We start from the raw sequence: 12,860 nt of genomic DNA, 5'->3' as shown, positions 1-12,860 counted from the left end.
GTTGCATAAAGGGAACCACTTTCTTTGGTTTGGGCTTTAGAAAAATAAATGAGCAAGGGAGAATAAATGTTAACCCATTAATTTATTTTGTACCTCCAGTTCATGTTCAAGTAATTTCTTCTCACTTATTCATTATTACACTCATCCGCATTTTATCCATATTTGAATTTCCTTTTCTACATTTATTTCTTCTATTTTATTTTACTTAATTATATTTTGATTAAAAAATTTATAAATTTAATATAAATATTATATATATATATATATACTAATATAAAAAAAATTGCTTCACTTTAACAACTGCAATTTATCACACCACGATACTAAATTTTAAAATGCTAGTTATAACTTTAATCAATATAGCTACTTATTTCTTTAAAGTGGTGCCCGTCATTCTTTATTCGTCAATATATTATCATATTTATTCTTCAGTTTTACTCGTATTAATCACTTTATTCTCTTAATCATATATTGATTAAAAGCGCACAATGATTGCGTGCCAGTGGCAATAAATATATATACATATATATATATATATATAACATTTGCACACGCATGGACTGTGCATTTCTAACTACTATAGATAGATATGCAACCACCAGCAACTAAGAACTATCCAAGCAAATTCCAAAATGAAGACCTGTTCTGCAATCCTAGAAACAGTTGGTTGAGTGAACTTTACATAATAGTTAATGCACAACTAATAACCTAAAAGGAAAAGGAACATTTGGATATATTTGCACAACCAGTTGTTCTAAAAACGACCATTGCGGTCATAGACTCATAACTTCTTTCACTGAGTGAAAAGTTATCAAACAAGGCCACCAAAATCCCCACATGAACATTGTCCATTGAAAAATTTGTGCAGTCTCTTACTATCCCTAATGATTATAGTTCTTGAAGTCAATATTGAGACGACTTTTATAAAATTATGGCAGTCCCTACACATGCTAATACTCTTAATAACCCGAATCTGTGCCTCATTTGATGTGTTAAGTAACCCAAATGCTACTGCCAACTTTTCACTGTGATCTGCAGGCAAGGCTGTGGCTTCCTCCTTTTCCTCATCTACGATCGCCATATTTGTCTCTACCTGATATCCAAGACGCCTCGCTCTATCATGCAAATCCTCCAGAATTTTAGCTACCTCACTCGCTTGATTTTTCTTGCTGCCGGGCTTGAACGTATAAACCTTGTTTCGGATGCTAATCCAGCTCCAGTCTGTTATTTTATCAACCTTCTCATCTCTCATCATTTTTCTTACCCTTGAGACATCCTTCCATCTTCCTGCAGAGAGGTACATATTCAACAGTAAGAAATAGGTCTCAGAATCTTTTGGTTTAAGTTCGAGCAATTGTTCGGCAGCATAAAAGCCCAACTCCAATTTTCCTTGACTTCTACTGCCTGCAATCAAGATTGACCAAATAAACTCATTTGGAACCAAATCTGTCTTCTTGATAAAGTCAAAAGCCTCATAGATCTGTCCCAATCTCACAAACATATCAACCAGGCATGCATAATGGTCCATAACAGGGTTGATCTTGTACTCATTTATCATCATGTCATAATAGGCTAATGCCTGGTCAATCATTCCTGCCTGACTGCAAGCTGAGAGCACACCCACAAATGTAATTTTGTTTGGTCTAACTCCAACAAATCTCATGTCCTCGAAAAGCTGTAACGCCTGTTGTGCAAGCCCGTGCTGTGCAAATGCATTGATCATGGAAGTCCATGAAATCAATGTTCTTGTAGACATCTCTACAAAAGCTTTACTTGCTCTGTTAATACTTCCACATTTGTTGTACATGTTAACTAGGGCAGTTCCAACAACCACATCAGACAAAAATCCGGTTTTTAATGTCTGGGCATGAACTTGTTCCCCCTGCTCCAAAGCCACCAAACTACTACATACAGTTAATACACTTGAAAAGGTATACAAATCAGGTCTCAAGCCTGATCTATTCAAACGCTGGAAAATCTTAAGTGCCTCAATTCCATAGAAGTAGGCTGAAAGGCCATCCTCCGCAAGGCTAGTCATTTCTGCATGGCCTGCAATCATAGCGTTCCAGGTAACTAAGCTGATGGTGGTAATTCCATCAAACAACTTCTTTGCCTCACTAATACACCCATTTTTCAAGTACAAATACATAATTGAATTTGTTACGGCTAAATCTGACCCACATCCAATTTTTATACTCAACGAATGGACCTGAGTTCCCATATCCAGGGCCTGCATTGTGCAACATATACTCAATACACTAGTCAAAGTGACCTCGTTTGGCTGAACACCCTCAGCAAGCATCTGAACAAACACATCCAATCCCATAGCAGAATTTCCATTTTCCCCACAAGCAGATATAACAGCCGTCCATGAAATGACATTTTTTTCCTCAATCCGCTGAAACGCATTAATTGCCATATCCAGACTACGACATTTGGAGTATAAGCTACAAAGTGCATTCCCTATACTGGCATCATACTCGATATCATACTTTACTATGTAACCATGAATCTGCTTCCCTAATTCGATATCAAACAAAGAAGAACAAGCATTAAGGACAATTCCTAAAGTATAGTTTGTAGGATACCCTCCGACATCCAACATTTCCTTGAAAACACTGATAGCAGACTCAGGCCTTGAATTGTGAACATAGCCAGACATCAAAGAAGTCCACGTGACAACATTTCTTTTCGGCAAACTATCGAACAACCTTCGAGCACTTTCCATCATCCCACATTTTGCATATGTATTTACAAGAAATGTCATGAGGAACAATTCTTGACAAAATCCAGCTTTCACAATGTGGCCATGGATGGATTCCACTCCTGAAACGGAATTCGTGTCTATACATTCTTGCAGAAGCGGAACGTACGACGATGATTCTATTTTTCTGTCACCTCCTCCTATCAAGGAAAATGCTTCTCTGAATTCCAAGCTTAACGATGCAAAAGCTCTATCCGACTCTTTCGTGCTATAATTTTTCTACACTTCAGAAAAGTTAAAAGCTTAAATTACACGTAGGAAATGCGTTATTCTAGTCCATAGAAATACAAGATAAAGCGAAATCAATCTAAAGCTATCTACCTTTTCAAATGGAACAGAAGGAGAGGGGAGCTTCTTGACTTCAGGGTTGAGCTTGCTGGTGTTGCCAACCACAACTGGCGGCAGGGAGGCCATGAAAACTCAACTGTTTTTTGCCGGAAACTACATCAATTTGTATGTCACTTGAGCTTGATCAACTGATTTCCACTTGTGGATATTGAGTTCGAGCATCCGCTATCTGGTGTGTTTGGATGAAGTTTAGGAGTATATCATCTTTCAGGAAATGGACGACAATCGTTTGGGTCCAGCAGGCCTAGTCACCTTGCCCCACCTCTGAACTTTATTAAAAGGAACTAGGTATTTTACATGATATCCATTTTGGTTAGATAAATTACGACCAGTATTGGACCATAAGCAAGGGTCAGGCCCATAGCCCATCTGTCGTTGACTAATTTGGTAGGCCTAAAAACGAGCCCAATTCAACAGGATGATTTGGCGTACAACAAGGACGACATGTTGCGTATACTTATGGTATCGTAAGAAACATCATACCAAAAAAATCAGTAACAAACTTTTCCTAGATCGTCGTCAACAAACATAGAAGCAGCAATTAAAACAGAACATGCAGAAATTGGGCTGATGAGCAAGTGAAGGACGTGGATTAGCACGGAAAGCACGCGGAAGCACAAAAAATAAAAAATTACCGAATTAAAACATATTGATTCCCAAGTAAGGGTTGTACCCTTGATCTTTCCAGGGCGCACTGCAATAAACAAAAATTAGGCCATGAATCAAAGCAAGCAAAACGAGAGGCACAAAACCATAAAGAGAATTTTACGCTTGTCGCTTTCTTGAACCGATCGTTATTCCCTTTTCAAGCTGATTTTCTCCATGAGATTTCAACCTTGAAACCCTCTAAATCGGTCTACTATAATCTGAAAGAATCAATATGGCCCGGGAACATGATGGAAGCTTGAAAAAAAAAAAACCGGTTCAAAGGGGTGTTTGATTTCAAATTCTCGAGCGTTTGGTGTTTGTCAAAAGTATAATAACAAGCATATATACATGTTAGACATGTGGCTAGACAATGAAACAAAAAAGCATAGAAATATAACATGAAATTTTACCTTTTTATTTTTATAGATGAGCAGCAACATGCATTGTTTCCTTTACGTTCTCCCGTCCTGTTCACTTTGAAGGGAGCGAGCGAGTGGATCAGCCCGGGTAAGCACAAGCGAAAGCGGTAATTAAAATTCATAAATTAAAAAAAAAAATGAATTTAATAAGACCATGATTCCAAGGGGTGTACTCTTGGAGTTCACGGGTGTTTGATGTAATTAATAAAATAAATCGGGGCTTATGGTGAAATTAAAATCGAGGAACGCAAGAAACATAAATCAAGGATCACATCTTGTTTGATTTCCTTCGCACCTTCTTTTGTTGATTTGTTCACGCAAGAATCCAACGTAGAAGTACTCTAAAGACACGTCCATACCATGCCGGAATATAGGGATCCCTTAATTTCCTTTGCTAGAAGAGAATAAGGGAGAAAAACACACCAAAGAGAGAGGGGGTGGCCAATTGGGAGTTCTAGGGTAGGAGTATTTTTTTGTGTTGTGTAATAATTAGTTATTCTAAATAACTAATTAGAATATATATCTGTCTTGTATGGATGTACTAGAATATGCCTAGGTTTATTCTAATATTCATAAGGCAATATATTCTTTATTTCAAATAAAGAATGACCAACATAACACTTTCCAAAAGTGAGAAATGCTAATCAATTATTTTCTTTCCTAGAATTATCCAATGTGTTTAATTAGTGGGTGCTTGGCCAATTTTATTGGAAACCCAATGAATTTTAATTAAATCTAATTTAATTAAAATTCACCTAATTAAGCCCATCATATATTTAATCCAATTAAATACATGAGCCCAATAAGTCTTTATTAATTAATAAGTCCAACTTATTAAATAATAAGGGCAAACCCAATACAAATCAATCTTATTAATTTATCATTAGGCTCCTCCATCGAATGGATCTCTCTCATTTGTAAGTAATTCAATTGCTCATGGAATTAATTCCTAATTAATTTCTTGTCCCTTCTTGGTCATGTCTATGTGACTCTTTAGATTCACCTTTCAGCTAGACTTAGGCTAGTGTCAAACACTATTATTAATTAAATATAATGTAATTAATAATTCTCGATGAACACTTAATCAAGAAAGTCTGTCAGCATGGGTGGCCGTCTAGCAACGGTCCATGGCACTAGAGACTAAATGAATATTCATGTGAACTTTTAGGCTCTCGAGTCCATACGGGTATGGTATTTCTATCTACCGTCTTCCGGCCTTACTCTAGGTCATGGAATTGGGTGTCGGCTCCTATCTTGGACTAGGCATTTATGCTTAATACTTGAGATCGAGTTGCCCAAAATTGCTCGACATAGGAACTTCTTTTCCTATTCAACCAATGACTATGGCCATAGGTTCATAGAGCGCGAACGCATCTCCAAGTGCATAGGAGACACCTCTGTTACGTATTGATAGCGGATGGATCTTCTTCTTGAAACTCATCGTCCTTGCTACATGCTTTGATTGCACGGGACCAAGCTTATGATGACCATGTATGAGACACGATCACCTTTTCAACAAATCCAAGATACAATCATCGTACGCACGTAACTGCCGTGATTCCTCAAGTTTGAGGAATACTCCCACACTATCAGAGTTGCGGATTCGAGTCATATCGATCAAGCCTCCAAGGCTTCCATATGATGATTCCCGCAAGTCAGTTTAGTCGATTTGACACCTAGCCAATCGACCCACTAAGATCGCGTAAACGTCACACGTTAGGATACTAGATGTCCATTCCCGAGGTCCGTGACTTGGAATGTTTCAGACCCAACCTTTGACAGTTGATTTCATGACCACCATCTAATGCGTAGTCCAACTGTTGCACGATTGTCAAAGTGGTCTGTGGGCTTTGTTGTAATGTCTAAAGGAAATGCAACCATATATAATGAGTACAATAAAGGAAATGCCAATAGCAAATACTCATTTCATTCACCAGATAATATACATGGAATTGAGTTGTTGTTAGAATAGATTACAAGTGTGCTAATTTAATTAGCTTCTAGGTCACATATTCTAACACACTTGAGAATTCAAACTAGAATTCCTCTAAGTTGTCTACACCACAAAATAGAATAGATTTAGTTCTTTTTCTATTGCTAGATACAACAAAGAACAAGAAGCAAAAATAACTCCAAACAAAACACTGTTGTTTAGTGCTTTTAGATTGTTTTATGTCTAAACTTGAATCCAATTCAATATAGAACAAAAGGAGAATATTTTAGAGAGAAAATGAAAGCAAAATTCATGGCTCATCTATTTGGTTATGTTGAATATGTGTGTAGTTTTGTATATCACATACAATTACATTCTAAATTCAATAACAACCAAATTTTGCCTATATACCCATATGCATATAGCCTTCAACCATGATGAAATAACCACTCCATCATGTTCATCATGGTAAAGAGTTTCAAATCCTTCTTAACTTGCTCCAAACCTCCCTCAAATAGGCTTGGACTTCAAGTATACACCAATCTTGATTTAATCAAATTGAATCAAGCCCAACTGAAGTTCATTAAAAAATAATCAATTAAATTAATTTTAACCCGACTAAGTCCAAAGATTCATTTAATCCAATTAAATAAATCTAAGCCTAAATATAATTAATTGATCAAATCAATTAACTAAGCTAAACCTAATAAATTAATTCAATTAATCTAAAGTGTTAAGCTCAAAAAATTAATTAATCCAATTAATTAATTCTTGAGCCATCCATCAAATGGATTATTAAATAAATGATCTAATTATTTATATATTCTTCTTGCATTAATTTAATCCAATTAAATTAATTTGTTTCTTCTCAAATTAATTCTACTAATTCCATCGTGATATTTGTGTGACTCTTTAGGTTCAACCTCAACTAGACTTAGGCTTGTGTCCAACACAATAAGTAATTAGATCTAATTTAATTAATTCATTTTTAATTAACCATTAATTGAAAATTCCTGTCACCATGGGTGGCCGTCTAGCAATGGTCCATGGCACTAGAAACTAGGTGAATGTTAGCGTGAACATTTAAGCTTCCATGTACCATACGAGTACGATTATTCCATCATCCGTCCCCGGATCTAAGTCTAGGACATGAAATTGGGTGTCGGTTTCCATCCTAAACTAGACACTATGCTCGATAACTCGAGATGCGTTTGCTCTATTAGTTGATGTAGGAAACCATTCCCTACTCAACCAATCACTGTGGCCACATACTTTAAGAGCTCAAACCATCTTAGAACGCATAGGAGAGACTCAATTGTCATATACTAACAGGTGATAGATTTATCTTGGAACCCACCTTCCTCATTTCATATTCTAATTGCACTAAACGAGACTTGTAATGACCACATCTAAGATACGATCATCTTTCGCCAGATGTAAGATATGACCATTATATGCATGCAACTACTATGGTTCCTCAAGTCCGAGGATTAATCCTGTGTTATCGGAGCCAGTAAGATCTAGTCATACCGACCAAGCCTCCAAGACTTCCATATGACGACTTTCCGCGAGTTAGTTCAATCGGCTTGACAACCTTGACAACCACCCACTAAAATTGCATAGACATCCAATATCTGTCGCTAATGAAACACGGCACTCATCTAGTGAATTTTAGTGCAAGTCTCAATAGGACTCTCAATGTTCAGTCTTCAGGTCCTTGACTTGGAATGTTTCAAACCTAACCATCAGAAGTTGGTTTTACAGCTACCATTTAATCCGTAGCCCAACTACATAGGTTGTACAATTTAGTTTTTGGGCTTTATTATGATGTTAAGCATATAAACATAATTAGTGAGCACAATAAATACAATTGCCAAATAATGCAGAGTCTTTATTCATAAAAAAATATTACAATCACACCGAAATTGTTAGAACAGATTACATAAAACCCAATCCAATTGGCTTTTTGGTCACTTATTCTAACAAACTCCCACTTGACCCTAAAGCTAATCACTCATTATCCTCAAACTCATCTTTCCAAGATGTTGAGCATGAGCAATTTGCGACACTGGCTTGGTCAATGGATCTGCTATATTTTTTGTTGATGTGACTCGACGACTCGGTCGATCTGAACATCACCTCTTCCCACCATCTCTTTAAGTAGATGGTAGCGTCTAAGAATGTGCTTGGATGTGTGATGAGATCTTGGTTCCTTCACTTCTGCTATAGCCCCGTTGTTATCACAGAAGATAACCACTGACTTGACAATGCTAGGCACTACACCTAAATCATGGATATAGTTTTTCATCCAAACCACTTTCTTATCTGCTTCTAAAGCCACTATGTACTCAGCTTGATTGGTGGAATCCGTTGTGGTATCCTGCTAGGAACTTCTCCAAGCCACTACACCACCATTCAACTTAAATACAAACCCTAATTGAGACTTGGCATCAACCTCATCAGACTGGAAGCCAGTGTCGTTGTAGCCTTCCAGAATTAACTCTCCACCACCGTAAACCAAGAATATATCTTTTGTCCTTCTCAGGTACTTAAGTATGGTCTTGACTGTAGTCTAGTGAGCCTTACTGACACATGCCTGATATCTGCTCATTACGCTCAAAACAAAAATGACATCTGGCCTTATGCGCTACACAATTTACTGTATGCTGCCTACGGCTAAAGCATAGGGTGTGTCAAACATTTTTTTAAGCTCCTCATCAGTCTTAGGACACTGCTTCTTGGATAGCTTAAACCCATGCCTCATAGGAAGGAATCCTTGTTTGGAGTTTTCCATCTTGAATCTCTTCAAGACTTTCTCAATGTATGAGGTTTGGGTCATTCCTAACATCCTTTTAGATATATCCCAGATAATCTTGATGCCTAGGATGTAGGAAGCCCCACCGAAATTCTTCATGGAAATTGTGTAGACAACCATGCTTTAGTGTCACCTAGCATCTTAACATCATTCCCAATGAGCAAAATGTCGTCCACGTAAAGCATGAGGAACGCAACTGAGCTCCCACTAACTTTCTTGTATATACAAGGGTCAAAGTCATTCTTGATGAAATCATAACCCCATATGACCTCATCAAAATGGATATTCCAGTTTCGGGAAGCTTGTTTGAGACCATAGAAATGGTAGACCTTCTGCTCTTCTCCAACATATGTGAAACTGATCCATATAGATCTCTTCCTCAAGGAACCCATTAAGGAAAACCGTTTTCACGTCCATATGTCATATTTCATAGTCATACCATGCAGCTATAGCAAGCATAATTCGAATAACTTGGCCATAGCTATGGACAAATAGGTTTCCTCAAAATCGACCACAGGTCGTTGAGTATACCCTTTCGCCACAAGCGTGGCCTTAAAGGTTGTAACCTCCAGTCAACTCCAAGCTTACTTTTGTAGACCCATTTACACTTAACAGATTTAACACCCTTGGGTGGGTCTATCAAGGTTGAAACCTTATTTGAACTCATAGAGTCCATCTCGAATTTCATGGCCTCAACCTATTTGTCCAAATCGATGTCCAACATTGCTTCTCGATAGGTCTTTGAATCATTATCCAATTAACTGGTCAAACCCAGAAATTCATACCTCTCAGGCTGTTGGGACACTCTGGTCTACCTTCGGAGGACAGGAATATTGTTAGTGGGAACTATAGATACAGATGATGTAACTGCATCTGTTTGAGGTGTTACCTCACCCGATTCCTCAAATAGCAATTCCTCACATTAGATATCGGATGGAAAATCTTTTTCCAAGAACATTGTATTTTGCGAGACAAAAACCTTTTGTTTGGAGGGATCATATAAATAATACCCCGTAGTTTTCTTAGGATAACCCACGAACCTACACAAACTAGACCTCGAGTCCAGTTTGTCTCCCACTAGTCTCTTGACATATGCAAGGCTACCTCACACTCCCAAGTACTTGTAGATCGCAGGTCTGCATGCCATATATGATATGGCGTTTGGGCCAAGGTCTTAAAAGGCGCCATGTTCAACAACTTGGCTATCGTCTCAAGAGAATATCCCCAGAAGGATAAGAGAATGGCTGAAATAGCGAGGAGAGAGAGAGGGGGGGGGGGGGGGGGGAGAGAGAGAGAGAGAGAAAGAGAGAGAGCTCAAATTCGTATGTGTGGTCGCGTGAGCGGAAGTGCAAAAAAAAATAAAGTGGTAATAAAATATACGCATAATTAAAATCATTAATTTCTACAACGAACCAAGGGGTGTACCCTTGGTGTTCTCGATATTTCGATGTAGTATGTAGATTATACATAAACAAAATAACAAATCCCAACATACAAGGCTATAGATTGGAGAAACAAACGAGAAGCGGTATGTAAATGAGATATTACCTCTTTCATTTTTTGTTTCAACCGCGATATGTCTTCGACTGTTGCGTTCACCCTAGGCTCTAACGTAGGAGCCCTCTAAAAATGATTCACATCACACTATTGCAAGAAGATTTTGATCTCTTTGCTAGAAGAAATCAAAATCAGTTGGAAGATGATGAAAGAGAACTACACTATCAATTAGTGTATTCTATTCATAAAAAATTCTTTACAACTCTTTATTTGATCCTAGATCAAAGAGAGTTAGAGAATTAGATAGATTAGAGGAGAGAAAGAGAGAGGGTCGAGCGTTACATGGAGAAGGAGGGGAAGTGTGTGTTTTCTGTACTATTCACTATATGTTGTATTATGAAAAAATATGATAACACATATATATGCTTTGTATAGAAAGGTGAAAATGTGTTTTGATACATTCCACCTTCCTACAAGGCAACCCTGGGCTTCATATATGGTCAAGTCTACACTTTTCAAAAATGCAATTTGACCAACCCTCCTTCCAACAATAGAAGTCAACTCTATTGCTAGTGGGCTTTAATTTAATGGACCGAGTTTCATTTTAATCAAATTAAAGTAAATCCAAGGCCCAATGAATTTAATTAAATTCAATTTAATAAAATTCAAACTAAATTAAATCCAATGTCATTTAATCCAATTAAAGATATAAGTTCAATTCTCTCTCTAATCAATATATCCAATTTATTAATTAAGACAAGCCTAATTAAATTAATTCAATTAATTTAATCTTGGGTTATCCATCCAATGGATCATCCCATATGTAAATAATTAAATTATTTACATCTTTCGAAATTAATTCTAAATAAATTTCTTGTCCTTCCATGGTGATTTGTGTGTGACTCTTTATGTTCTCCTTTCAGCTAGACTTGGACTAGTGTTCTTTGCTATTGATTAATTATATCCAAGCCAATTAATCATTCTTAATAAACTATTAATCAAGAGAGCCCACTACCATGGTGGCCGTCTAGTAACGGTCCATGGCACCAGAGAATAGGTGAACATTTAAGCTCCTGATTCCGTACTGGTATAGTCCTTCCCTCTACCGTCTACTGACTTTAGTCAAGGGCATGGAATTTGGTGTTCGTTCCCATTTTGAAGTAGGCATCTATGTTTTAATACTTTAGACCACGTTTCGCTTAATCACTTGACATAAGAAATCATTTCTATTCAACCAACCACTATAGCTACAGATTTTGCAAGGGGTAAACGTATCTCCAAGTGCATAGAAGATCTATTGTCACGTATTGACAGGGGATGGGTCCTCTTCTTGTAACCTACTGTCATCGCTACACATTCACATTCTGACTGCACTGAACAAGGCTTATAGTGATCATGTCTGTGACACAATCATCTCTCGTACAGATCCAAGATACAACCATCGTTTGCGTGATTGTTTGGTTCCTCAGGTTTGAGGACTACTCCCGTACTATCAGAGTCGAGGATTCAAGTTATACTGACCAAGCCCTAAAGCTTTCATATAACATCCCCGCGAGTCAGTTCAATCGATTAACCACCTTGTCAACTAACCCACTGAAATTGAATAGACGTCCAACCTCTGTTGCCGATGAAACACGGTACTCATCAAATGAATGCAATACTCAGTGCAAGTCTCAATAGGACTCTCGACGCCCAGTCTCGAGGTACTTGACTTTGAACATTTCAGACCAACCCTCAAAAGTTGGTTTCATAGCCGTCATCCAATGTGCAGCCCAAGATATTAAAGCAATGCTTAACATAATTGTTAAACACAACAGACACATATTCTAATGATGAATACTTACCATACTCATCGAGACAATATTGTTTGAATAAAGATAGCTTGAATAGTTACCAAAATAACCAATACACTTAGCTTTTTGGTCACTATTCCAACATAGAGATAAGAGGGTTTGTTATTGTTTTTGACCTAGCCAAAAGCACTAGATAAGATCTAGCTTATCCAACCTCTCTTCTCACAAACTCTAGCCTAGAATTTTTTGCCTTCCAAATTCTAAATCTCGGCCATACTCTCTCTTAAAATTAGCCAACATGTCATTTCACCTAAACAAAGGTCAAATCGGGTTATGAGCTTGGTCTAAAAGGACTAAGCTCCAAGAAATCAAGCTCATATCCAATGGACCTAAATCTCAGACTAGGTAAAAAACACATATGTATCTATTATCATTCTCTCCCAACACCTCTCTCATCTCATGCTCTCTCTACGTCTCACGTTTTTCTCTCTCTTTCCACTCTCTCCATTCTTATTTTTCTTGGTTCTCTTGAATCTAGAAAGAAATGAGAAGAGAACAAAACCGTTAATAATAATGTGGGTCTAATTCTCCCTTCTCACTTCTTATCTTGCTAGCACGAGAAGGAGGGGATTTCCAATGATTG

The 12,860-nt window shown here is 37.4% G+C and overlaps 1 protein-coding gene across 1 annotated transcript; it reads right to left on the bottom strand.

The window, feature by feature from the left end:
• Positions 710-3,355, bottom strand: LOC105162202 (pentatricopeptide repeat-containing protein At4g21065-like). The gene is made up of 2 exons (XM_011080173.2): positions 3,086-3,355; positions 710-2,983 (listed from the first exon to the last, which is right to left on the bottom strand). The coding sequence occupies exons 1-2, from the start codon at positions 3,176-3,178 to the stop codon at positions 812-814; spliced, it is 2,265 nt and encodes a 754-aa protein (XP_011078475.1). The 5' UTR covers positions 3,179-3,355; the 3' UTR covers positions 710-811.

Source organism: Sesamum indicum, linkage group LG5 (genome assembly GCF_000512975.1).
Source record: "Sesamum indicum cultivar Zhongzhi No. 13 linkage group LG5, S_indicum_v1.0, whole genome shotgun sequence".
Lineage (NCBI taxonomy): Eukaryota > Viridiplantae > Streptophyta > Magnoliopsida > Lamiales > Pedaliaceae > Sesamum > Sesamum indicum.
This window is presented reverse-complemented; position numbering and strand designations above follow the sequence as displayed.

Excerpts from the sequence above, each read along its gene's own strand:
- LOC105162202 (XM_011080173.2), bottom strand. The coding sequence starts at position 3,178 with ATGGCCTCCCTGCCGCCAGTTGTGGTTGGCAACACCAGCAAGCTCAAC. Across the intron at positions 2,984-3,085 it reads CTTCTGTTCCATTTGAAAAG|AAAAATTATAGCACGAAAGA; the intron begins GTAGATAGCTTT and ends TCTGAAGTGTAG.